Source organism: Mustela putorius, unplaced genomic scaffold (assembly GCF_011764305.1).
Source record: "Mustela putorius furo isolate JIRA1106 unplaced genomic scaffold, ASM1176430v1.1 tig00000738_pilon_pilon_pilon, whole genome shotgun sequence".
In the NCBI taxonomy this organism is placed as follows: domain Eukaryota; kingdom Metazoa; phylum Chordata; class Mammalia; order Carnivora; family Mustelidae; genus Mustela; species Mustela putorius.
The window spans coordinates 5,043,757-5,065,560 of record NW_025421463.1 but is presented as its reverse complement, the minus strand read 5'-3'; the positions used below and the strand labels follow the sequence as shown (position 1 = coordinate 5,065,560).

Here is a 21,804-nt window from a genome sequence, read left to right as displayed (position 1 = left end):
TATGCTTATTGTCTGATTCTCTAATCTAATGCCTGGAGCTTCTGATTTTCACCATTGCATCGCAGCCCTTAGAACCATGCCTGGATTGTGGTGGCACTCAGGACATGTTTGCTGAGTGAATGAGTGGGAGGCAAGCCAAGATGAGAATTGTCTTCATGTTCCCCTAAGTTCTCCACAACCAGAGATAGCTCATTTCCTCCACTGTCAGCAACGCCTGCCTCCTTCACAGTTTCTGGGTCCCTCCGGAAGAAACCTCCTCTGTGGCGTCAATGAGGAGGACGCTGGTGACGATCTAGCTGGTGGCTGTGTGACATCTGTTCACCAGGCAGGATAGAGAGGTGGCATGGTTTTGTAGGAGGGTACATGGTTGGAGTTTATTTGGAAAACTGTGTGTGGGTCTCTTATTTTCTTCTGTATAATGAATGTAGAGGTACCTACTTCAAAATGTGTTACAAGGATTGAATGATGACGGGATTTTAAAACTTCTAGTTTATTCCCTTTAATGTAAAAATAGGAATTGCTCCATTCAGCATGAAATTCTCATTTAAACCTGGCCCTACATATCTGTTAAACTGAAGGAAAACATTCTTTTTATTAAGATTTATTTATTAGAGAGTGCATGCACACACGCAAGTGGCGGCGAGGGGCAGAGGGCGTGACTCCTCAAGCAGACTCCCCAGTGAGCACGGAGCCCCACGCAGGGCTCAGTCCCATGACCCTGACATCATGACCTGAGCCAAAATCAAGAGTCGGACACTTAACCACTGAGCCACCCGGGTACCAGGAAGACATTCTGTTTTCAGTATTATCCTTATGCAGAACAGACAAGCTTAGGATGGCCAACCTGTTAGGGAAGTTGATTCTGCCATCTGGCTGTCAGTGGTTCTTGTCTGGAAGCAGCACAGAGCAGCTCTCCTATTAGGCAGCAAGGCCTCCCTGATGAGCAGTTAGTCCAAATGTGGCATGGTTGGGTTGTGTCTGAGGCAGGAGGAGAGGTTGGTCACGACCTGAGCTGTGCCCATATGAGCTACAAGATGACTCTTTTGCTCCCAGATTTGCAAATGTGACTTTAAAGAGAACAGGGATTTTGTCACCTGCCCACTATGAACATATATGCTCAAGTTAAGGGTCCATAGGGTGATGTTTTCCCAAAGCTCCCTTTGATTTTTCTTTTTTGCTTCTTTGTCAGTCATCTGATACTTCTGGTCTACCAGAATTCTGTGGCAGAGGGTGTGCAGAAGGTGAGGCACTGCTATGGGCCAGAGCAGCAGCAGCCTCCTGAAAAATGGAAGGAGAAGACATTTCTTGAGGTCTGGATCTGGAGAAACATAGTTTCAAACCTGGAAGGCAGCTTGTCCCAAAATATTTCAGCTACCCTCGTTTCTTTCACAGAGTCCAAGCCTTTATTCCCTACTTGGGAATAAAAGCCTTAATATTCAGAAAAGGCTGAGGAAACTGCTCCAGAAACTACATTTCTGTTGAAGCTCAGGTAATAATAGATTCTTTCTAGATCTACTAGGAGCAGGTTACAAACGAGAAGTTAGAGAGTTAGAGGACACCTCAAATTGATGTTTTTTTTCTTTTTTAAAATTGAGATATAATTTACATGCTATAAAATTCACCATTTTATTTATTTATTTATTTTAAAGATCTTATTTATTTATTTGACAGAGATCACAAGTAGGCAGAGAGGCAGGTAGAGAGAGCGAGAGGGAAACAGCCGATGCGGGACTCGATCCCAGGACCCTGAGATCATGACCCAAGCCGAAGGCAGCGCCTTAACCCACTGAGCCACCCAGGTGTCCCCACCATTTTTATTTAAAGTGTGCAATTGAGTGGTTCTCGTATTTCATACTGTTATGCAACTATCACCAGCATCCCATTCTAGAACATTTTTCATCACTCCCCAAATGGAAACCCTGTTAGTGGTCATTCTGTCTCCCCCAACCCTTGGTAGCCACTGGCCTACATTCTACCATTGGATTTGCCTCTTTTGGGCATTTCACTTAAATAGAATCATACAGTCTTCACCCTCTTGTGAGTGGCCTCTTTCACTGGACGTAATGTTCTCAGGGTTCATTGGCAGAGCCGCATGTGTCAGTACTTCCCTCCTTTTTTCTTCTTTAAAGAGTTTATTTATTTGACAGAAACACAGCAAAAGAGGGAGGAGAAGCAGGCTTCCCTCTGAGCCCGGAGCCCAATGTGGGGCTTGATCCCAGGACTCTGAGCCAAAGGCAGATACTTAGCAACAGCCACCCAGGTGCCCCTGGTACTTTGCTCCTTTTTATGGCTAAATAATTTTCCACTGTATATGTATGATCCAGACATTTTGTATATCCATTCATCAATTGGCTTGTTTCTCCTTTTTGATTATGATGAATAATGCTGCTGTGAACATCCATGTCCAAGTTTCTGGGTGGTTGGACATGCTTTCATTTCTCTTGGGTGAGTGACTACAGGAGTGGAAGTACTGGGGCATGTGGGAACTCCGTGTTTACCTTTTTGACAGACAGCCAGACTGTTCTCAGCAGCAGCTTCTTCATTTTCCATCTCACGCAGCATCTGCAGTGTAAGTGTTCTGCTCTCTCCATGTCCTCGTCCACACTTACGGTCTTCCTGGTCACAGTCTTCCTAGCGGGTGTGAAATGGCACCTCACTGAGGTTTCAGTTTGCATTTCCCTGATGAATGATTTTTTTACCTGTTCATTGGCCATTTACATCTCTTTGGAGAAAAGTGTATGTGGAACTTTCACCCATTTTGTCTTTTTATTGTCGAGTCCTCATTTTTTGAGAGGACAAAAAAGGGACAGAGGCAGGAATTTCAGTGGTAATAGGAGAGATCTGGATTAGATCACAGCCTCCTGGTTTCCCAGCTACAAGGTTAGCGGAGAATGTGGTAGAGCGAATGGTTTGGTGACAGGGAAAATGTCAGTGCTGGGCTGAAGTCGAGGTACCGACTCAGAAGCTAAGTTGTATTCTGCTAAATGGTTCCTCAAACATTCTAGCTCGGAAAACCTATTCATGGAGGTTTGGTTGTTTTGCCTTTGCTTTTGAAAAAGCATTTGCCTGAGCCTAGGGCATCGGGAAGCCTGTGTGTATAATTCTTTCCTTTAATAATGAACGGAGCAGGCACTCCTCTTGGCTCACACAGAGCTGGTAACATCGGTTTTGTAGCTTCTTCAGCGTGTTTCATGTATCCTGTCCTAGACGAAATGTTCAGAATAGGAGGTGTTTATTTCAAGTGTGACTTTTCCTTCTCACTGCCCCTTGGCCAGCAAAATCAGAGTAGTGGGTGGGAAGAAGTCCCAGGAGAGCGGCTGCATTACAATGACTTTCCCCTCTGTTCTCCTACCAGGGCGGATATTTCTGGACCAGATGAAGCCCGAGGAATCTTCCAGCTGTAGAATAATAGGCCAGGAAGCCTTCTGATTGTGGATTTGCAGAAGACTTGCCCCACCTCTCCACACAATGTCAGGTGGGAGGCAGGCCCTGGGCTGGAAATGGGTGAGAGGCTGTCCAGGAGGAGGGGGGGGTCTCAACTGGGGCGCCATCCAGCGGAGTGGAAACAGGATGAGAGGGTAAGAAAGGAGGAGGTCCTCCCACCGGGCGGCAGAGTCACCACAACTTTTCATGGCTCAGATCTCCAGGTTCTCCGAATGCCTCCCTCCAGCCTGCAAATCCTCACACTTGGGGGGAGAAGAAGCAAGGAGAGGAAATTTGGTTATGTTTTGTAACATGCTCCTTTTTTTCTTTTCCAGAAAGTTGCTTATTTTTAGGTGTCTTCCCCTCCCCCATCCATCCCACTTTCAATGGAGTGGTCCCTTTTCTGCTGAGGCCCTTGTTGGGGGTTAGTGGGGGATGTCCCACCTTGAATTTTCCCCCTGAATGCCCTGCATTTGCTCAATTTCCTATTCCTGATCCTCCTTGATTTTAGGAAACCACATACCTTCTGCCAGTGGCCCCTTCTCAGCCCTGACTCCGAGCATGTGGCCCCAGGAGATCTTGGCCAAGTATACGCAGGTACAGCTCTGTGCCCAGGCTGTGGCTTTAGGCTTCCTGGGAGGGTAGGGGGTAGCCACCCCACTGTGTTCACTTGGGCTCAGAAGCGACCATCAGAGATGGCATCTTAGCTCCATGTCTTCTGGGAATTAGTCATTAGGTTGGAGGAAAAGTATTAGGCACCGTGTGCTCATTATATTATTGAGACACAGAAATGCATAAAATCTCCTCTTTCTTACCTTGATCTTATTATCTTTGACCTCTGAGGATAGCAAGGAAAATGCTGGGCCAGTCTGAGGAGGTGGCGGCCCCTGCAGCTGAGTGATGACCCAGAGGCTTCAAGGAAGGTGTAGCCTTTGATCTGAGTCTTGAAAGCTGGTGGGATTTCAGCAGGCATCAGTGTGGGGGGCACCTTCCAGAATCTGTGGTCCCGGACTGGTGGCCACACAACTGACTCTTCCTAATCCTGCTTCTAGAAGGAAGAGTCAGTGGAACAGCCAGAGTTCTGCTACGATGAGTTCGGTTTCCGCATGGACAAGGAAGGTAAGATGGAACCCCTGGTCTGTAATCCTGCTGCTCTCCGTGGGGAGGACTCTGGTGACTCTGCCTCGTGCCGCTGCGACCTGGGCTCTGGGGGTCTCATCTGCTCCTAAACTGACCTAACAGTATCCCCCTCAGAGCAGCTCTAAATGTATGGAAGCCTCCGAATTTAGGTAAATTTTATTGATCTACCGAATTAGGTAAATTTTATTGATCTTCATAGGACAATAATAGCAATAGTTATATTGTAGTGAAGTTGAAAAATACAGAAAAGAGTAAAGATTAAAACAAATTAACCCATTATCCCATAACCTAAAGATAACTGCAGACATTTCACTTTGTTCCTTTCTTGGCTCTGTGTGTGTGTGTGTGTGTGTGCGCGCGTGCATGTGCACGCACGCAGGTGCGTGTGTACTTCTCATAACATGTTATCTACATGTCTTTCTACAGCTCTTCTGTCTCTTAATGTTATTTACCATGAGCATCTCTTCTGTCAGTTAAGACCTCTTTAAAAGCTTAGTTTTCAGTGGCTGCATAATATGCCATTACAATGCATTGATCATAATGTTTTGTAACCACTCTGCTCTGAGTGGGCCTCAGGCCATTTCCGTTGTTTTCTACTCTAAATACACCTGCTGGTTTCCACACGGGCTGTCAGGAAGGCTGCCTGCCAGAACCCGGGACAGCCCGTCACCGGGATACAACTATGACTAGAAGATTCCAGTGGGCTGAAACTGGTCCTCTTCAGGTCACGCATATTCCAATTCTGACAGAAGTTTTCCTTAATCTTTGGTTTGCAGGCGGGTACTTGGAAGTTAAAAAGTTGGGCCTGTGAGAAACACAGGGAACTCTCTGGCATAATGGAAATATTCTCTATCTTGATGGGGATGACATTTAGACATTTATTTACTGATACTCACCAGAGCGTACAGTTAAAATTTGTGCATTTTACTGCACGTAAATTCACTGAAGGTGATGTTTGGCGAAGTTGAGGCTGAGGGCGTGGCTTTCGGACGAGTGAGGACGTGGGAGGCTAACGGGCTCTGAGGCCGCCTGGTGGGCGCCGGAGCTCTGGGCCGTACTTCGGGGACTGCCTGCGGGTTGTCCGCTCTGCCCTGCTGCATCCCCCGTGCCTCGAACAAACCTTAAAGTGGTCTTGGTCTTCTGGAATTCCCCGGCAGTGAACAGATACATGCCGGCAGCAAGGGCCGTGACGAAACCGGGAGCTGTGCAGAAGGGGGGGTGGCTCGTGCGCGAGGGGATAGAAGGGGAGGCCTCTCCCGGGAGACACTGGCCGGAGACTAGGACGAAGCGCGGCGGGGAGCACAGCTGGGGGAGGAGAATAACCCATGCCCAGGCCCTGGGGTGGGAGTGGGTTTGGCGAGGCACAGCTGGAGCCCGGGCAGCGAGGGGAGAGCCGGTGGCGGCCGGAGGGCCGGGCTGAGAGCACGCGGTGGTGGATCGTGCGGCCTCTCGTCCGGGAGCCGGGGACGCCGGGCTGTGTCTGAGCGCGAGCGCTGCCTGCCGGCCGAACGCCTTCGGGGCACGGGTGCCAACGAGGGTGAGAAGGCTGGACGGTGACCCCGGTGGAAGCCGATGGCTTCGTCAGGGGCTGTAGTGGGAGGTGGGAAGAGCAGTGAGACCTGGGCCGGCCAGGTTTGGGGCCGAAACTCAGGAGCTTGCGTTCGCTCGTTGGTCTGCCTGTGGGACGTGCGGCTGGAGCCAGGGGACGCTGTCGGAAACGTGGCTCTGGATCTCAGTGGGGAGACCTGGGCACTGGACGCCAAGGCCACAGCCCGCCCCTGCTCACCGCTGCCTCTCCCGGCTCTTTCCTGGCAGATGGCGCGGACCCCAGTCCCGGAAAGCTGCCGGGGGCGGCTCTGTTGGAGGACCCCCAGCAGAGGCTGCGGTGGCAGGCCCACCTGGAGTTCACCCACAACCACGACGTGGGGGACCTCACCTGGGACAAGATCGCCGTGTCTCTGCCCCGCTCGGAGAAGCTTCGCTCCCTGGTGCTGGCCGGCATCCCACACAGCATGAGGCCGCAGGTGAAGCAGGGAGGGACCGCCGACGGGGAAGCGGGGTGGTGGGGGGGGGTGGGGGGCGCAGACGTCCCGCGGAAGCTCATGGAAGCTCATGCCGCCTCCCGCTGCAGCTGTGGATGCGGCTCTCTGGGGCCCTGCAGAAGAAGCGGAGCTCCGAGCTGTCCTACCGAGAGATGGTGAAGAACAGCTCCAATGACGAGACCATTGCTGCCAAACAGGTGAGGCTGGGCCAGCACCAGGGGACCCTCAGAAAGAACTTTCTGGTCAGAAACTGTGTGGGCCTGCAGGAAGGCGGTGAGCTGCCTGGGGTTATCGGAACCTGCCCTGGTCGGTCTCTTGCGGGGGTGGCCCGGGAGAGCAGGCAGCTGCTGCCCTCACAGGGCTCCCTTCCACTCACACGTGTCTGGAACACGCCTGCACTTTCTGGGGCCTCTGTAGGCAGCAGGGACAATTGTCAAAAAGACCAGCCCTGGGTGTACATGAGGATCACCTGGACATTTAAAATACCCATTTCCAGGCCTCATTCCAGAGATCATAAATTCTGTAGCTCTGGTTTGAGGCCCAGGGAGCTGGAATTTTCTTTTCCTAAGTGACCCCTGGTGAATCTGGTGGCATCTGCTACACACTAGCCTAGCTCTAATCCTGAAGACAGGTCAGCTCGGACCCAGAGTTTAGGAATCCTCATTCCTGGGTGAAAGGCCTGCCTGGGGTTTGTTCAGCTTCTCTCACAGGGGTGCCTTAGATGTCTCCAGCATGGAGGGCGGTGTGCGCCTCCAGGCGTGCAGCTGCGTCTCACAGGGGCTCTTTGTGGGTGGGCCGCTGGCAGATTGAGAAGGACCTGCTCCGCACCATGCCCAGCAACGCCTGCTTCGCCAACGTGAGCAGCATTGGGGTGCCTCGCCTGCGCAGGGTTCTCCGAGCCCTGGCCTGGCTCTACCCAGAGATCGGCTACTGCCAGGGCACCGGCATGGTGAGCACAGCCCAGAAGGGCCAGGGGGTGTCCCCAGGGGTGTTCGCCAGGCCCCTGCAGGTGAACAGTGCCATCCAGGGCAGTAGGATGGGTGGTGGGGCTAGGGGCTGAAACCCCACAGCGGGCTGGGGCTGCCACATGCGTTGGTTCCACCCGAGAAGAGCACGCATCTGGGATGTGACCTCCGGGGCGGGGGCGGGGACCTCTTCTAATTCACATGGAGACCTGGGTACAAGCCCCTTGTCCTCCTGCTCTGGCCAGGTGGCTGCCTGCCTCCTTCTGTTCCTGGAGGAGGAGGACGCTTTCTGGATGATGTGTGCCATCACCGAGGACCTGCTCCCTGCGTCCTACTTCAGCACCACTCTGCTGGGCGTCCAGACCGACCAGCGGGTCCTGCGCCATCTCATCGTGCAGTACCTGCCCCGCTTGGACAAGCTGCTCCAGGAGCACGACATTGGTGAGGGGCCAGTACCCACCCTCTTCTTTGGAGTCAGGGGTCCTGTGACTGTGGCTCAGACGCTGCAGATCTGAGGCCTCCCGACCCGGCCGGCAGGGGACCGGGTAGCTGGCCGTGTTGGGAGGAAGAAAGGAGCTCACCTGACAAGGGCCAGGCCCTGAACACAGCAGCACACGGAGTCTTTGTGGTGCTCTTGTGCTCCGATGTTCCCCGACAGCCTGTCGCCCCTCCTCTTGGAGCAGGCAAGGCCACTTGCTGCTTTTTGGGAGCAACTCTCCCCTTTCTCCCCAGCTTGTGGACCTGGGGAATGCCCCCCACTTCAGGCTGCCCCATGCTGGCTGTCCCTGGTTCCAGCCACGGAGGACACAGAGGCTTTGGTCTGTGTCCACAGAGCTGTCCCTGATCACACTGCACTGGTTCCTCACGGCCTTCGCCAGCGTGGTGCACATCAGGGTGCTGCTGCGCCTCTGGGACCTGTTTTTCTACGAGGGCTCCCTGGTGCTCTTCCAGACCACGCTGGGCATGCTGCGGCTCAAGGTGCTGCCGGAGCCCTGTCCTGCCTGGGGCCCCTCCTCTGGGGGGCTGCCCTGGGGTTTCGCCTTCAGCATCATGTGGCCTGACCACTGGCCCCTCCTGGGAGGCCCACGATGTGGTGGGGTCGGTCCCCCAGGGCCCGGAAGTCCTTGTGTCAGCTTGGTTATCCAGGAAGGTCCCTGGGGCCACTTGCAGGCCTGGCATCTGGCAGTGACGGTCCCTCCCCTCCTCCTTCCCTTGCATGGCCCAGGAAGAGGAGCTGATCCAGTCGGAGAACTCGGCCTCCATCTTCAACACACTGTCAGACATACCTTCACAGATTGAGGACGCGGAGCTGCTGCTGGGGGAGGCCATGCGGCTGGCCGGCTCCCTCACGGATGTGGCCGTGGAGACGCAGCGTCGCAAGCACCTGGCTTACCTCATTGCAGATCAGGGCCAGCTCCTGGGGACCACTGCCACCACCAACCTCTCGCAGGTAGGCCCATGAGGGAGGAGTCCCCACCTCACCCACAGGGTGGGGGTCCCTGAGGAAGCCCTGAGAGAGGCTGCGGGGAACCCACCAGCCTTTCCTGCTCTGCTGCCCCCTCCCTAGCCCGGCCCCTAGGGGCCCGGCCAGACCACAGCTGTGCCAGGACCCGCTGCCTGGGCCTTCTGTGCATCTCCGCTGTGACCTGCCCTGTGTGGGCGTAGGACACACCTGGCTATGAACTGACCACATTTCTGATGCTTGGAGCTGGCCGTGGCCATTTCAGATGAGGTGGCGTGCGACCCTGGCCCCGGGAGGAGCTCTGCTAGTTCCCTCCAGTGCTGGGGCGCCCGCTGCCCCACCCGGCTACCCCCGACTGCTCCCACCCTGCAGGTTGTGCGTCGCAGGACCCAGCGGAGGAAGTCCGGCATCACCTCCCTGCTCTTCGGTGAGAACTGCTGCGGGAGCTGAACCCAGTGGCTCCTTCCCTCCCGGGGACCAGAGTGCTCCCCACCCCAGTCGGAGGGATGGGAGCGCAGACTGGGGACATCTGTCCTCAGACCCCTGCATGGACCCACAGCTCACTTGGGGCTGTAGGGGGAGGCTGGCGGGGGCCACGGCTGCCATAGTTCTCTGGGGCTTCCAGGGGAGGACGACCTGGAGGCACTCAAGGCCAAGAACATCAAGCAGACGGAACTGGTAGCTGACCTCCGGGAAGCCATCCTGCGCGTCGCACGCCATTTCCAGTGCACAGACCCCAAAAACTGTAGTGTGGTGAGTTGTGGGCTCCACGTGGGGGCTCTGGCTCCCCAGCCTCATTCTAAGGTGCCAAGGCCCCGGCAAGGAGGCACCTCCCCCTTAGCAGGCCTCTCTGCCACTCGGGCAGGAGCTGAGCCCAGACTACAGCATGGAGAGCCACCAGCGGGACCACGAAAACTATGTGGCATGCTCACGCGGCCACCGGCGCCGGGCCAAGGCCCTGCTGGACTTCGAGCGACACGATGACGATGAGCTGGGCTTCCGCAAGAATGACATCATCACGGTGTGTGGGGCGTGGGGAGCAGGAGCCCCTGGGCTGTCCCCCGCCCCCGGCTGAGGGTGCAGCTCTATGGCTGCGGGCCCCGGGCCTGGGCAACCAAAGCTCTGCTTCCTCCTCTTCTCCGCCGGCCGAACATGCAGATCATCTCTCAAAAGGACGAGCACTGCTGGGTCGGGGAGCTGAACGGCCTGAGAGGTGAGGCCTCCGTGTGCAGGACGGGCGGGCTGGGCAGGGACCCCGCCAGCCGGGCCGCCCTCCCCGCCGCCTCTGGCCCCAGCAGGAGCTGCCCTCTCTCGGCCGGCCAGCCTGCCCTTAGGCCCTTACGCCACGGGAGGTGTGGGGACGCCGGCCGGCTGCTTCTCACGGGGACTTGCTTCTCCCACAGGCTGGTTTCCAGCCAAGTTTGTGGAAGTCCTGGATGAACGGAGTAAAGAGGTGAGGGTGCACGAGGCTTGGCTGCCCGTGGGAGCTGCTGCTGCCTGACCTTGGCACGTGCTGTCTTGGGACAGTGGCTGTGGGGATGGGGAGGGGGTGGCTGGCGCCTCTCAGACCCTGTCCCCCACCGTCAGTACTCCATCGCGGGGGATGATGCTGTGACAGAAGGCGTCACGGACCTTGTCCGAGGGACCCTGTGCCCAGCTCTCAAGGCCCTGTTTGAACATGGGCTGAAGAAGCCGTCCCTGCTCGGGGGCGCCTGCCACCCATGGCTGTTTATAGAGGAGGTCAGTCGACGGCGGGACCCCACCCCCACCATCCTTCTCCTCGAGCCCCCGGGCCCTCTAGAGCTGGCGGGGGTGGCAGGATGCTCTCAGCTGGGCCTTGTGGCTTGGACCCAGTGCCTTCCCTGGTGTCCCTGACACTCACCTTGCCCCCCAGGCAGCAGGCCGGGAGGTAGAGAGAGACTTTGACTCGGTGTATTCACGCCTGGTGCTGTGTAAGACGTACAGGTAACGGGCCCCGTCCCCTACCCCGCGGCCCCCTGGCGGTCCCCGTGCGCGGAGGGCACAGCCCGGGCCACGCATCCTAGGGCAGCGCCGGCAGCTGCAATCCCTCCCTCAGGTTGGATGAAGATGGCAAAGTCCTGACCCCGGAGGAGCTGCTCTACCGGGTAAGCGGGGTGCTGGGTGGGACCGGCCGTCTGGGTTGGCAGCTGGAGCCCCCCGAGTGACAGCCGTGCCCTCTCAGGCTGTGCAGTCTGTGAACGTGACCCATGATGCCGCACACGCACAAATGGACGTCAAGCTCCGGTCCCTTATCTGCGTGGGGCTCAAGTGAGTATCTCTGCCCACTGTGAGCCAGTGACGGTCCAGTCCGACGAGCGGCAGCCTGGGCTGTGGCTCTGGGGGGCAGCGGGGTGCCCGTGAGCTGGGCCTCGGGCCCAGGACCTGGAAAGACAAGGCAGCAAGGGTGACTCCCAAAGGCCTTTCTCTAGTGCTCCGCCGGCCGCTGTTCTGTGGGCCGGGGAAGCCACTCACAGGTTTTGTGCCCGGAGAGGGGGGCGCCTGCCTGAAGGGAGCTTGGGCATTTGAGGCCCAGACCCAGGCCAGCGTGAGTGCTTCCTGCGTGTGGCTCCCTGCGGAGCGGGGACGGCCTCCAGGAGACTGAGCTCAGAATGTGGCTGTGGGGCATCACTCCTGGCCCGACCAGCAGGGCTGAGGTCCCAGTGTACAGCAGGTGGCGGCCGAGTGTCAGAGGGAAGAGCTGGGACAGGACCGAGGGGCACGTGGGTGGGGGGATGTGGGGGGGCCGTGGGGACAGCGGCCCGAGAGTCTTCCAGAGGACCGGAGCTGGAGCCACCCCCTCTGCAGAGACCTGGCTGAGAGGGAAGGTGCGGTCCGTTGAGGTGGTCGCAGAGGGGAGGGAAGGGCTGGGGGGGCGGGGCGGCCCACTCTTGCCCCCTGTCCCCAGCGAGCAGGTGTTGCACCTGTGGCTGGAGGTGCTGTGCTCCAGCCTGCCGACCGTGGAGAAGTGGTACCAGCCCTGGTCCTTCCTGCGCAGCCCCGGCTGGGTCCAGATCAAGTGCGAGCTCCGGTGAGTGCCCTGCCAGGGCCGCGGGAGCCCCTGCCCCGTGCTCCGGGGTGGGGCTGGTGGGGGCAGAGCTGACCTGAGCGCCACCGACAGCCTCCCCGCTCCCTTCCTCCAGCGTCCTCTGCTGCTTCGCCTTCAGCCTCTCCCAGGACTGGGAGCTTCCTGTGAAGAGAGAGGTGTGTGCGCTTGGGGTTGCTTCTCGGCCCCCCTTAGCCGGCTGTCCCCCTGTGGGGTCTGCCTGGGGCGGGGCAGGCCAGGCGTCTGTGGCCGATCACCCCAGACCCTAGGTAGGCGGCTGAGGCAGGGCCTCGGGGGGACCCCGAGTGCCGGCATCCTATGGTCCCCGAGCCCCTCTGGCCTCCGCCCCCTCGGGTTCCCTCGCTGTGGGCTCCCGCACCCCTGCCGCGTACGCAGAGGCTGTCCCTGTGTGCAGGAGGAGAAGCAGCCACTGAAGGAGGGTGTTCAGGACATGCTGGTGAAGCACCACCTCTTCAGCTGGGACATAGACGGGTGATGAGCTTCCTCCCGTGGCCTCGTCAGGCCCGGGCTTCCCCCACCCCGTTGGCTCCCGAGCAGCCCCTTCCTCAAGCAAGAAGAGAACAGCGTGGTCCTGGCCGGCCTTGGGCCTGCTTGGGGATGGGGTCCAAGGCGGCCCGGGCCCACTCCAGGCTGTGGGGGTGAAGGGGAGGCGACCCTGGAGCTCTGGCCAGGCACCGCGGCATGGTGAGCGGGGACCCCACCTGGAACACGCCGAGTGTCCCCAGAGGCCAGGGGTGGCAGGAGCAGAAGGTGGGGTTGAGCGGGTTCCTTGCAGCGCCTAGGGGAGTGCTCGGACCGGGTCTTTGTAGAGACCCTGGCCCCAGTTTCAGAGTTTGTGCCAACCAGAAACCGTGTGAGGAGGTGGACAGCCATCTCGGTTTTGTCCGCTTTTGCTCAGGAAGGGGATGGGGTGGCTCAGGGCTCCTTGATCTCTCTGGTTTGTCAATAAATTACGTCCTTGGGAAAGCATCTCCCGTCTTCTGTCCAGCTAGGGCCATAGAGCTGTGTGTCCCAGGTTCTGTCCTTCCTGGAATGGTCTAAAAAGCCTAGGACCCAGCCACACCACCCGCCTTGTCTGTGGATTGAACAAAAATGGACCCAAATCAGTGTTTTTTCATTTTATTTTAAAAAGTCCACACAGCTTCCCAACCTCTGTCCCAGCCCTGGTTTGGGGCTCCATCCCTAATCCCGTTAATGACAGTGACCGGCCAGAAGGGAGGCTGGGCCCTAGGGCAAGAGGAGGCCACAGCTTAAGGGCCGCCGCCCCTCCGATCCCAGGGCCACGGTGGCTGCAGTGAGGCAGCGGGACGGAATGTGGGTGGGTGGCCAGGAAGCACCTCTGCCCTCGTGGCACTAGTACGGAGCAGGACACAGGCGGGGCACAGGCCGTGGCAGGGTGTCTGCATGTCAAACACGCGTGACGGGGCTGAGGTAAGCTGCGTCCAACGCGAGGAGCGGTGGTCTCCAGGCCCTTCTGTATGGGGCACAGGACGGGAGGGAGCGCCAAGCCCCCTCCAGCCCCCAGGACAGACGGACATGAATGGATGGCGATGGGGGGGTAGCGCCATATGTACACCTGCACAGGAACCGCCCGCCACCAGCCGCTACGGGCTACACTACACCAAGACACTAAAATGGCAAGGGGCTCCCCTCCCAGGAAGCCTGGGACCCTGGGGTTGGCATCACGGGGAACGGGGAGGTAGAGGCCCAGCTAGTTTCTCCCTCACAGGGAAGAGGGGAGAGAAGGAAGGAGACCCACCCCGGGCCTCACGTGCCCGAGCACACGGCGGCCAGACTGCACCTCCGGCCTCACAGGAGGTCGGCGGAATGGCCCTGGCCTGTCCCGGCCGCCTGACCGCAGGCCGACACCAGAGCTGGTCGCGGGCGGCTTCCCTCCCTGCTGAGCCTGAGCCAGGCGGCGGCTCGACCTGCTCCAGCCTCCCGGGGAGGGGAAAGCAGGGCTCGTGATTGTCGGGACTCGTGACCACGCAGAGGCGGGATCGGGCCGAGGGAGTGGGGCTCCCAGGAGTTCCCGAGGCTCCCCAACTCCAGCCCCTCCCGGCCCGGCTCCACAGCCCGAGAGCTACAAGCAGGAATCCCAGTGGAGCTGCAAGTCGTGACCGTCAAGGAAGTCCGTGGAGAAGAGGCTGGGCGCGGTGGTGCCGAGCGGGGCCAGGCTGAGCACGGGGCCGCCCGAAGACAGCTCCAGCCAGTCCATGCTGTCCAGGTGGCCGTCGGCCAGGTCCAGGCCCACACCGCTGGGCTCAGGGGCAAAGTGCAATTCCGAGGTGTCCATGGGAGAGGGGGGGTGGTCCAGGATGGCAGAGCTGCTCAGCATCTGGCTGTGGAGGTCGTCGATGAGGGAGAGGGGCTCAGGCCCCTCGTGCCCACCGGTCAGCAGGGGCAGCCCCGTGCTGCTCTCCAGGAAGTCCTCCAGGCGCCCAGGGAGGGCGGGTGAGCCCGAGGGAGGAGGCGGCGCCGTCTGGGGGAGCTCGGCAGAGGGCGGGGACGGTGTGGCCAGGGGCGACCCACAGGTTGAGGGGGGCTTCTCTTTCCCTGATAGGGAGGGTGGTGGCTCCTTGAAATCTGCTGAGATTTCTGGCAAACGAGAAAGTGAATGAGTGTCAGGAACCAGGCCGGAATAGGACCAGGGGCTGGCCCTACTTCACATCACATACAAAAAGCGAACTCCAAATGGGTCAAAGATCTAAATTCAGGAGCTGAAACTATGAAACTCTTAGAGGAAAACGGGGAAATCTTCATTGGATTTGGTAATGATTTCTTGGTTACGACATCAAAACACAACAACAAAAACATTAATTGGACCATACAAAAATTTCTAAGTTTTATGCACCAAAGGATGCCATCAAGAGCAAAGACAGCCCGCGGAGAGGGAGGAAATGTCTGCACACCACGGATCTGGTGGTTCGTGCCCAGACTACAGGGCTACAACTCAACAACAAAACCAAACAGGAAAAGGACGCCACCATTTCTCCAAAGATCTGCAAACCCCTAAGGCCAGAAGAAGCTCCACCTTGTTAGTCATTAGGGAAATGCAAATCAAACCCACAAACAAGGAGACACCACCCCACACCCAGTAGGGCGGCTTTTTTAGCCAACGGTAATAATAGTTACTGATAACAGTATCGGTAATCGAGCCTGTGAGGATGTAGAGAGATGTGAGCCCTTGCCCACGGCTGGTGTGAACAACACGGCGCAGCCGCCACGGACGTGCAGGGGCTCCCAGCAGCTGCGAGTGTGCAGCGTTCACAGCAGTGTTAGGTGCAACAGCCCAAGGGAAAACCTGAGTGTCCCTCGTGGGGGATCTCATGAGACCATAAAAAGGCAGGAAACTGACACCTGCCACAACACGGAGGAACCTGAAGCATGCTGTGCTCTGTGAAGCAAGCCAGAAACCAAAGGACACCACGGGATTCCACTGAGCAGGTGGATTCCGAGCAGGAAGTTCGACAGATTCCCTGGGGCTGGGGAGGGGAGGCGGGGCGCTCCGGCCTATCAGGACCCAAGTGTCAGTCCAGGATGATGGAAACGTTGCACTGACAGATGGTGGTGATGGCTGTACGACACTGGATGTATTTAATGCTACTGAATTCTGCATTTTAAAATTATTAAAATGGCAAATTTTCTGTGTATTTAACCACAATAAAAAAAAAGTAACACAGAAGCAAACCAGGCTTGCTCCCTCCCTGGCCCTCTGGGGCCTGTCCTGCCTCCCGCTCTCCTCCCAACCCAGCCGGGGACGCCTGCCCATCTCACCAAGCCGGTCTCCCCACGCTCAGTCTCCCCAGATGCCCACGCAAATGCCTTCTCAGGGCCTTCGTGCCACCTCTCTGGCCAGTTCCGTGTTCCTTAGGGGGCGGGCAGCACCCCCAGCTCCCTTTCTCTGCTCTGTCTTCAGGGCTGGCGCTCCAGGCCCGGCGTGCTGGCCTGCTCTCTCTCTGCTTCTGGCGTCACCTTTTTCCCCCCAAGAAGCCTGAGCCCTCGCAGTCTGGGTTCCTGTCTGGACACCGGGGACTCCCCAAGTCTGCTCCCAGGCCTCTCTCCCCGGCTCGAGACTAGCCTTTGGGACTGCCCGCGAGCACCGCCGGCCCAGCAGCCTCAGTGCCCACCTGCGCTGGTTAGAAATGGGCCTTTGGGGGCGCCTGGGTGGCTCAGTGGGTTAAGCCGCTACCTTCGGCTCAGGTCATGATCCCAGGGTCCTGGGATCGAGTCCTGCATCGGGCTCTCTGCTCCGCAGGGAGCCTGCTTCCCTCTCTCTCTCTGTGCCTGCCTTTCTGTCTACTTGTAATCTCTGTCAAATAAACAAATAAAAAATCTTTAAAAAAAAAAAAAGAAAGAAAGAAAGAAAGAAATGGGCCTTGGGTCCCACTGCAGACTCTAGAATCTGAGGAGCCTCCGTAAGGTCAGAATCCGTGACCCTGGGAGTAACATCAACTCTTCAACTCTGTGGGATTTCTTTTTTGAGATAAAACTCACCACTTATTTAAAAATCTTTAAAAAATAAACAACCCCTACACCATACAAGGGGTTCGAACTCAGAATCCTAATCTCAAGAGTCGCATGTTCCACGGACGAGGCCAGCCAGGTGCCCATAAAGTTCACCATTCTGAAGCGCGCAGTTGCACGCCTGAGCTCTCGCTTAATCCGTACCGTCTTGCGAACCCTGTCCCTACGGCCTGCAGCGGGGCACTCAGAGAACTTGCACACGCGCTCTGGCTCCTTGGCCGCTGCCACCTGTGAACTCCCCCAGCTCCTACCAGACGCCGAGCCCCCCCACCTGCACGAAGGGACCCCCTCCGTCAGCACGCCAACAGGCCGGCTCCTTGGTCCCTTTGCAGGAAACCCTGTGCAGAGAGCTCTCCAGGCTTGCTGGCTCCTATAGGCCCTTACCCACGGTCCCACGGCAGCAGGATGAGGTCACTTCTCCCCCTGGCTACCCCTTGACAGCCCCGGACTTTAGGACTTCACGGTCTCGAGGGCACCCTCCCACTCTGTCCACTGCGGAGCGTCATCTGCTTGTGCCCTGGGACTATGCCTCATCCTCCCCAATCTCATGGCTCCAAATGTCACTCTAGATGCCAACAACTGCCCCGCTTGCCTTCATGTGACGCCCCTGCTTGGCGGTCTCAGGACACATCAGCCCGAGGCTGCACGCCCTGGAGCGCCCAGTGCACGCCCTGGAGCAGCCGCATCCGGGCAATTCAGGCTGAGCCCTTGGTGACCTCCATGGCTGCCTTCCTGCTGTCTCGCCACATCACACGCCTGGTCCAGAAGGAAACTGACGGGCTCTCTGAGGTACACCGAGACTCAGGTCCTTCTCCGCCTCCCGCTACGGCTGGCCCAGGCCCCCTGGATCCCCAGAGCTGCCTCCTGGCTCCTCCCCTTCCGCCTGAACAACCCGCGACTTCTCTCCCTCCTGTGCCCGTGCCACTCCGCCAGCATTCCTGGCCCCCCAGGGGCCCCCCAGGGAGCTCGACGAGGTCAACCCAAATGCCCCGCACACCTAAGACCTCCCCTCTCCCTTCCCAGCTTTCTGTAGTTACTCCTCACACACGGTATAAGCTACTTGTCTACTACGCATTTCCTCACACAACTGTGCAAAGGCAAACACCTGTTTTGCACATCGTTAACCCCCAGGCTGCGGGCACAGGGCCCACCACGCAGGGGCTGCTGGGTAGAGCAATCCCTGCCGGGGAGCCGTACCCCGACCCCTTTTGTCCAAGCCCTGGAGACGGTGTACGTCTCAGCTGCTGCTACGTCCAAAGGACAAGACCCGTGGGCCCCTGACGCGTTCCGTGACGGAACAGAAAGCAACCCATCGAGCAGCCAGGGCTGAATGCAAGCCACGGGGCGAGCAGGAGGTTGGCTGGGGAGTCGGCGCAGGGGGTCCGGGCTTCACCTCCGCTCTGAATAAGAATGTCAAACAGGTCGTCCATCTGCTGGCTGGAGGAACCGTTCCCCTGTAGAGCAGAGGGGGAAGAAAGATGAAAATCTAGAACAGGAGGCCCCCAGCCAGGCTCAGAGCAGAGCCCCTCACTTCCATCCTAGAGCTGAGAGCCGGACCCGCAGAGCCCACCGGCGGGCTTGTGAGGCTCCCAGAGCTCGCTCCTCGGTCGGGCCAGGCTCTGGCCCACCTGCCCGTAATGCCCCCTCCACCCGCCCGGCCTGGCAAGGCCTCCTCTGCCCCCGTTTTCCAGCTGGCTTGGTGGGGGTAGGGGGATTGGGGAAGCCCAGCCCAGCAGCCTAGGTGAACGCCCACCCTGGCCAGGCCTCAGTCTACCTTCTTCACCTGCTGTCTGGGCTGCTGGCTCACGGCTTCCTCGTAGCCGGGCGGCTCCTTCTTCAGCAGTAAAGCAGAGGTCCCAAAGAGGGGCTGTGATGGCTGCTCTAGGTCCATTTGGGCGGGCGGGCCAGGGGCTGGAGAACCAGGCTGGGGCGAGGGCTGGACGGGAGAACGGGCAGAGAACCGGTGGTTCGGATGAGGGAAGCGGGCCCGGGGCCCAGCACATTCCAGGGAATCAAGGCGGGAGGCGCCCAGCTTCTGGGCCAAGACAACCTGCTGCGGCACTGGCTTTTAGGAAGCTTCCATGGAAGCCACTGAGGAAGAAGGGATCCGGGCTGGGGGAGGCCCTGCCGACCGCCGACGCTGTAGAGGACAGGGCCGGCATGTGGCTGCCTGGGTTTGGACAGGGAGGGGTGCTGGGTCCACTGTCCCCTCCCCTCCCTTCCTGCTGGAGGCTGCTCAAGGGCCATGGTCTCCCATCCTGAGGTGCCCAGTTCCTGTCACAGTCCACGGTCTCCTCCTCCAGCCCCGAGCTCTGCAGGGCCGAGAGGCCACACGAAGCCTAAAGCAGCCTCACCCCTGGCCCAGGCTGGGCTGTGAGGGCGGCAGCAGCAGGGAGTCAACTGCCAATGACGCTGGGCTGGGGACAGCTGGCCTCTCCCCGCCCCCATGGGGCCTGGCCCACCCCCACGGCGCGAAGGCAGGCCTGGGTGGCGGCTGCCGGGGGCGGGGGGGGGGGCCCCTCCGCCGGGGCCCAGAGATGGGCAGACCCCGATGGCTCCGCTTCACCAGCGCGGGGCCTCTGGCGGCTCCCTCCATCCTCCTGACTCTTGCCCCGTCCCCTGGTCGCACGCGCACGCGGATGGCGAGCGCTCCCTCCGGAGGACTGAGTGGAAGGGGACGGAAGCGAGCACAACCTGCCCAACCACGGGGCGGCCCGGTTGATGGGGCTGTCACCCTCAGCGTCCTCACGCTCCCCTGCGGCCGCTGCCGCCCCCCCCCCCAGGTACCTGCTGGGGGCTCCCGCTGGCCAGGCCGGGGCTGTCCGCGGTCTTATTGGTCACGGTGAGGACAAGGTGGGTCCCTGCGGAGTCAGTGACGAGGGTGGGAGGCGGGACCCCCTTGATGAGGCCGGGGCCCTGGGGGCCCAGAAGCAGCTGCGGAGCAGGGGCTGGCTCGGGCTCCGGCGGCGCGGCTTCTTGCTTCACTACCACAGCCGGGGGCGCCGGGGGACAAGTGTCTGCGTGGTGGGCAGCGGGGCTGAAGGGGTGAACGGGCCCCGGGGGCTGCCGGCTCAGCTGGCAGCTGGAGAAGCTGTTCTCCTGCTTGACGGGGGCGCCCCGCGGGCTGGGGGCCGGGGCGGGCTGCTGGGCCCGCTTCTCCTGCTCCAGCTGCAGCCGCAGCCACTCCACGAGCTGCTGCTTCTGGCGCAGCATGCGCGTCAGCTCCTCGATCTGCTTGTCCTTCTCCTGCAGCATCTGGTCCTTGTCCCGGCCCTCGAGCTCGGCCCGCACCCCGGGGCTCAGGCAGCAGGAGCCGGCCCGGGGACTCTCCTCCTTCACCAGGATCTGCAGCGGCGAGGCCTGCAGGGTGAGCTGGGTCAGCGGCGAGGTCACCATCTCGCCGAAGGCATCCCCGGGCGTGGAGTTCTCGTCGCCGGTGCTGAGCAGGGAGCGCTCCGAGGGGGTGGGAGACACGGGGGGCGTGGAGCCCGTGCTGCCGAACTTCACCACGCCGTTGCCAGTCACCGTGGCCACCACCACCTCGGCTGGGGCCAGGCCTGTGGCCACCAGGGCAGGCCCCGTGCTTAGGCGGGCAGCCGGGAAAGCGACCACTACCTCCCCAGCCTTGGGCAGGATGGAGGGGGTGGCAGGGCCCTTGGGGGCTCCCGGGGCAGGGCCGACTTGCTCCTGGTATGCACGCAGACGCTCGATCAGGTCCGTCTTGGTGCCTGAGACGGGCAGTGACCTCAGCTTTAGCTCCTGCTTCAGCTCTGCCACCTGCAAGGGGCGAGAGTCAGGAGGGCAGGGCGACGGGGACAACTGGGTCTAGGCAGGAGGGCAGCCCCAGGGGGTGGGACATGTGCACCCTGAGCCCGGCCTCCTCCCTCTCCCGGTCCTCACCACAGGAGGGGCCTGCCTGGAATGCCTGCCCCCCGTACCCCACCCTGCTCTGGGCATGACATAGCCTCAGCTGTCCCCAGCCCCAGCACGACAACTGGTGCTCGAGTACTTAAATACTTAATTGAATCAACCGGATTTTATGGATGAGAAACCCAAGCTCGCAAAAGTCAAAGAATTTCAGGACCCCCGCTAGCGAGCAGTGGAGCCGGACGTTAGCCCCGGTCTGATGGGCTCTGAAGCCGCATCCGGCCACCCGCACAGGGGCTGTGCCTTGCTGGGGTCGGAGCCCGACTCAGCGGGGCTCCGTCTGCTCCGGAGCACAAACACTCCCGTGAGAACTTGCTCTGTTCCACCTTCTGCCTGGAGCAGAAAAAACAGGCCACGCGCCGGACATGACCCACCCTCCAAGGCCACAGGACCTGAGCAGGGTCCGTGCCCCAAGAATGGGCCATTCTTTTCCCGAGGAGATGCAGCAGATTCAGTGGGCGTTAGTGGACGAAGTGGAAATGGAAAAGTTTGGGGAGCCGAAGCGGACAGCCCCAAGCGGGACTCCTGACCACCAACAGCCAAGCTCTGCGACCTCAGGCAAGCCCCTCAGCCCTCAACACTCCACTTGCTCGCCCTTCAGCAGGGGCGACACTCCTGTGTCTATGCTGCACAGCAGACACCAAGGAAGACAAGCCGTACAGACGAGGTCGGGGGGCCCCAAGGCCCGAGGCGCTGGCTGCGCGGTTGATGGTACTGACCACCATGACAAGGCAGGCGTCGTGGAGGACGGGGCCAGGCAAGCCACGGAGCAGGCTCCAGCGGCCTCTGCTGGAGGAGGCCAGAGTCCGGAGCTCGGCTCTGCCTTCCATGGCCGTGGGCCTGGCGCCGGCCGCTCTCCCTACGGACGAACACTAGGCCGGGCCCCGTGGAGATGAGGCTGCCGGCGGCCCCCGCGGGAAGGGGACGCGGGAAGGGGGTGCCCATCTACCTTCATGTCATCCAGGTTGGCGGGCAGGGCTCCCGGCTTGCCGCTCAGCGAGGTGCTGTTCTGCCGCGCCAGCCCGCCAGGCCCTGGAGCACCTGAGCTGGAGCCGCTACTGGGGGCGGAGAGGCTGCGTATTGGGGGGGCCCCGGCGCTTCCAGGGGCCTCGCCGGCGGGCCTGCAAAGAAAAGGCAGGTGTGAGCCCCGGCCGGCAGCACTCTCGGGGAAGAGAGGGGTGCGGGGCAGGCGGATTCAGACCAAAGGGCCCTTAAAGATCTGGGGTTCACCCG

At 59.7% G+C, this 21,804-nt stretch overlaps 2 protein-coding genes across 17 annotated transcripts in view; one reads left to right on the top strand and one right to left on the bottom strand.

Moving 5' to 3' along the window:
• Positions 1–13,083, top strand: part of SGSM3 (small G protein signaling modulator 3) — a 46,571-nt gene extending 33,488 nt beyond the window's left edge. For 2 of the 7 annotated variants that reach the window (XM_045083804.1, XM_045083803.1), the window contains exons 2-22: positions 3,356–3,475; positions 3,935–4,020; positions 4,476–4,542; positions 6,379–6,587; positions 6,695–6,802; positions 7,411–7,554; positions 7,816–8,011; positions 8,403–8,548; positions 8,796–9,020; positions 9,405–9,459; positions 9,658–9,785; positions 9,898–10,053; positions 10,191–10,245; positions 10,436–10,485; positions 10,620–10,772; positions 10,927–10,997; positions 11,110–11,158; positions 11,236–11,321; positions 11,959–12,081; positions 12,172–12,365; positions 12,512–13,083. In XM_045083804.1, coding sequence (XP_044939739.1) covers positions 3,469–3,475; positions 3,935–4,020; positions 4,476–4,542; positions 6,379–6,587; positions 6,695–6,802; positions 7,411–7,554; positions 7,816–8,011; positions 8,403–8,548; positions 8,796–9,020; positions 9,405–9,459; positions 9,658–9,785; positions 9,898–10,053; positions 10,191–10,245; positions 10,436–10,485; positions 10,620–10,772; positions 10,927–10,997; positions 11,110–11,158; positions 11,236–11,321; positions 11,959–12,081; positions 12,172–12,365; positions 12,512–12,759 — 2,556 coding nt within the window. In that variant the 5' untranslated portion in view covers positions 3,356–3,468 and the 3' untranslated portion in view covers positions 12,760–13,083. The other 5 variants (XM_045083805.1, XM_045083808.1, XM_045083807.1 and 2 more) reach the window with 5 other exon arrangements.
• A 137-nt stretch (positions 13,084–13,220) lies between these two features.
• MRTFA (myocardin related transcription factor A) overlaps positions 13,221–21,804 on the bottom strand; it is a 195,021-nt gene continuing 186,437 nt past the window's right edge. For 9 of the 10 annotated variants that reach the window (XM_004771275.3, XM_013045097.2, XM_013045099.2 and 6 more), the window contains 5 exons: positions 21,521–21,692; positions 19,432–20,421; positions 18,419–18,580; positions 18,038–18,098; positions 13,221–14,715 (listed from right to left, as the gene is read on the bottom strand). In XM_004771275.3, the coding sequence (XP_004771332.1) occupies positions 14,201–14,715; positions 18,038–18,098; positions 18,419–18,580; positions 19,432–20,421; positions 21,521–21,692 (1,900 nt within the window). In that variant the 3' untranslated portion in view covers positions 13,221–14,200. The remainder of the gene's footprint in view (positions 14,716–18,037; positions 18,099–18,418; positions 18,581–19,431; positions 20,422–21,520; positions 21,693–21,804) is intronic. The other variant, XM_013045098.2, reaches the window with a different exon arrangement.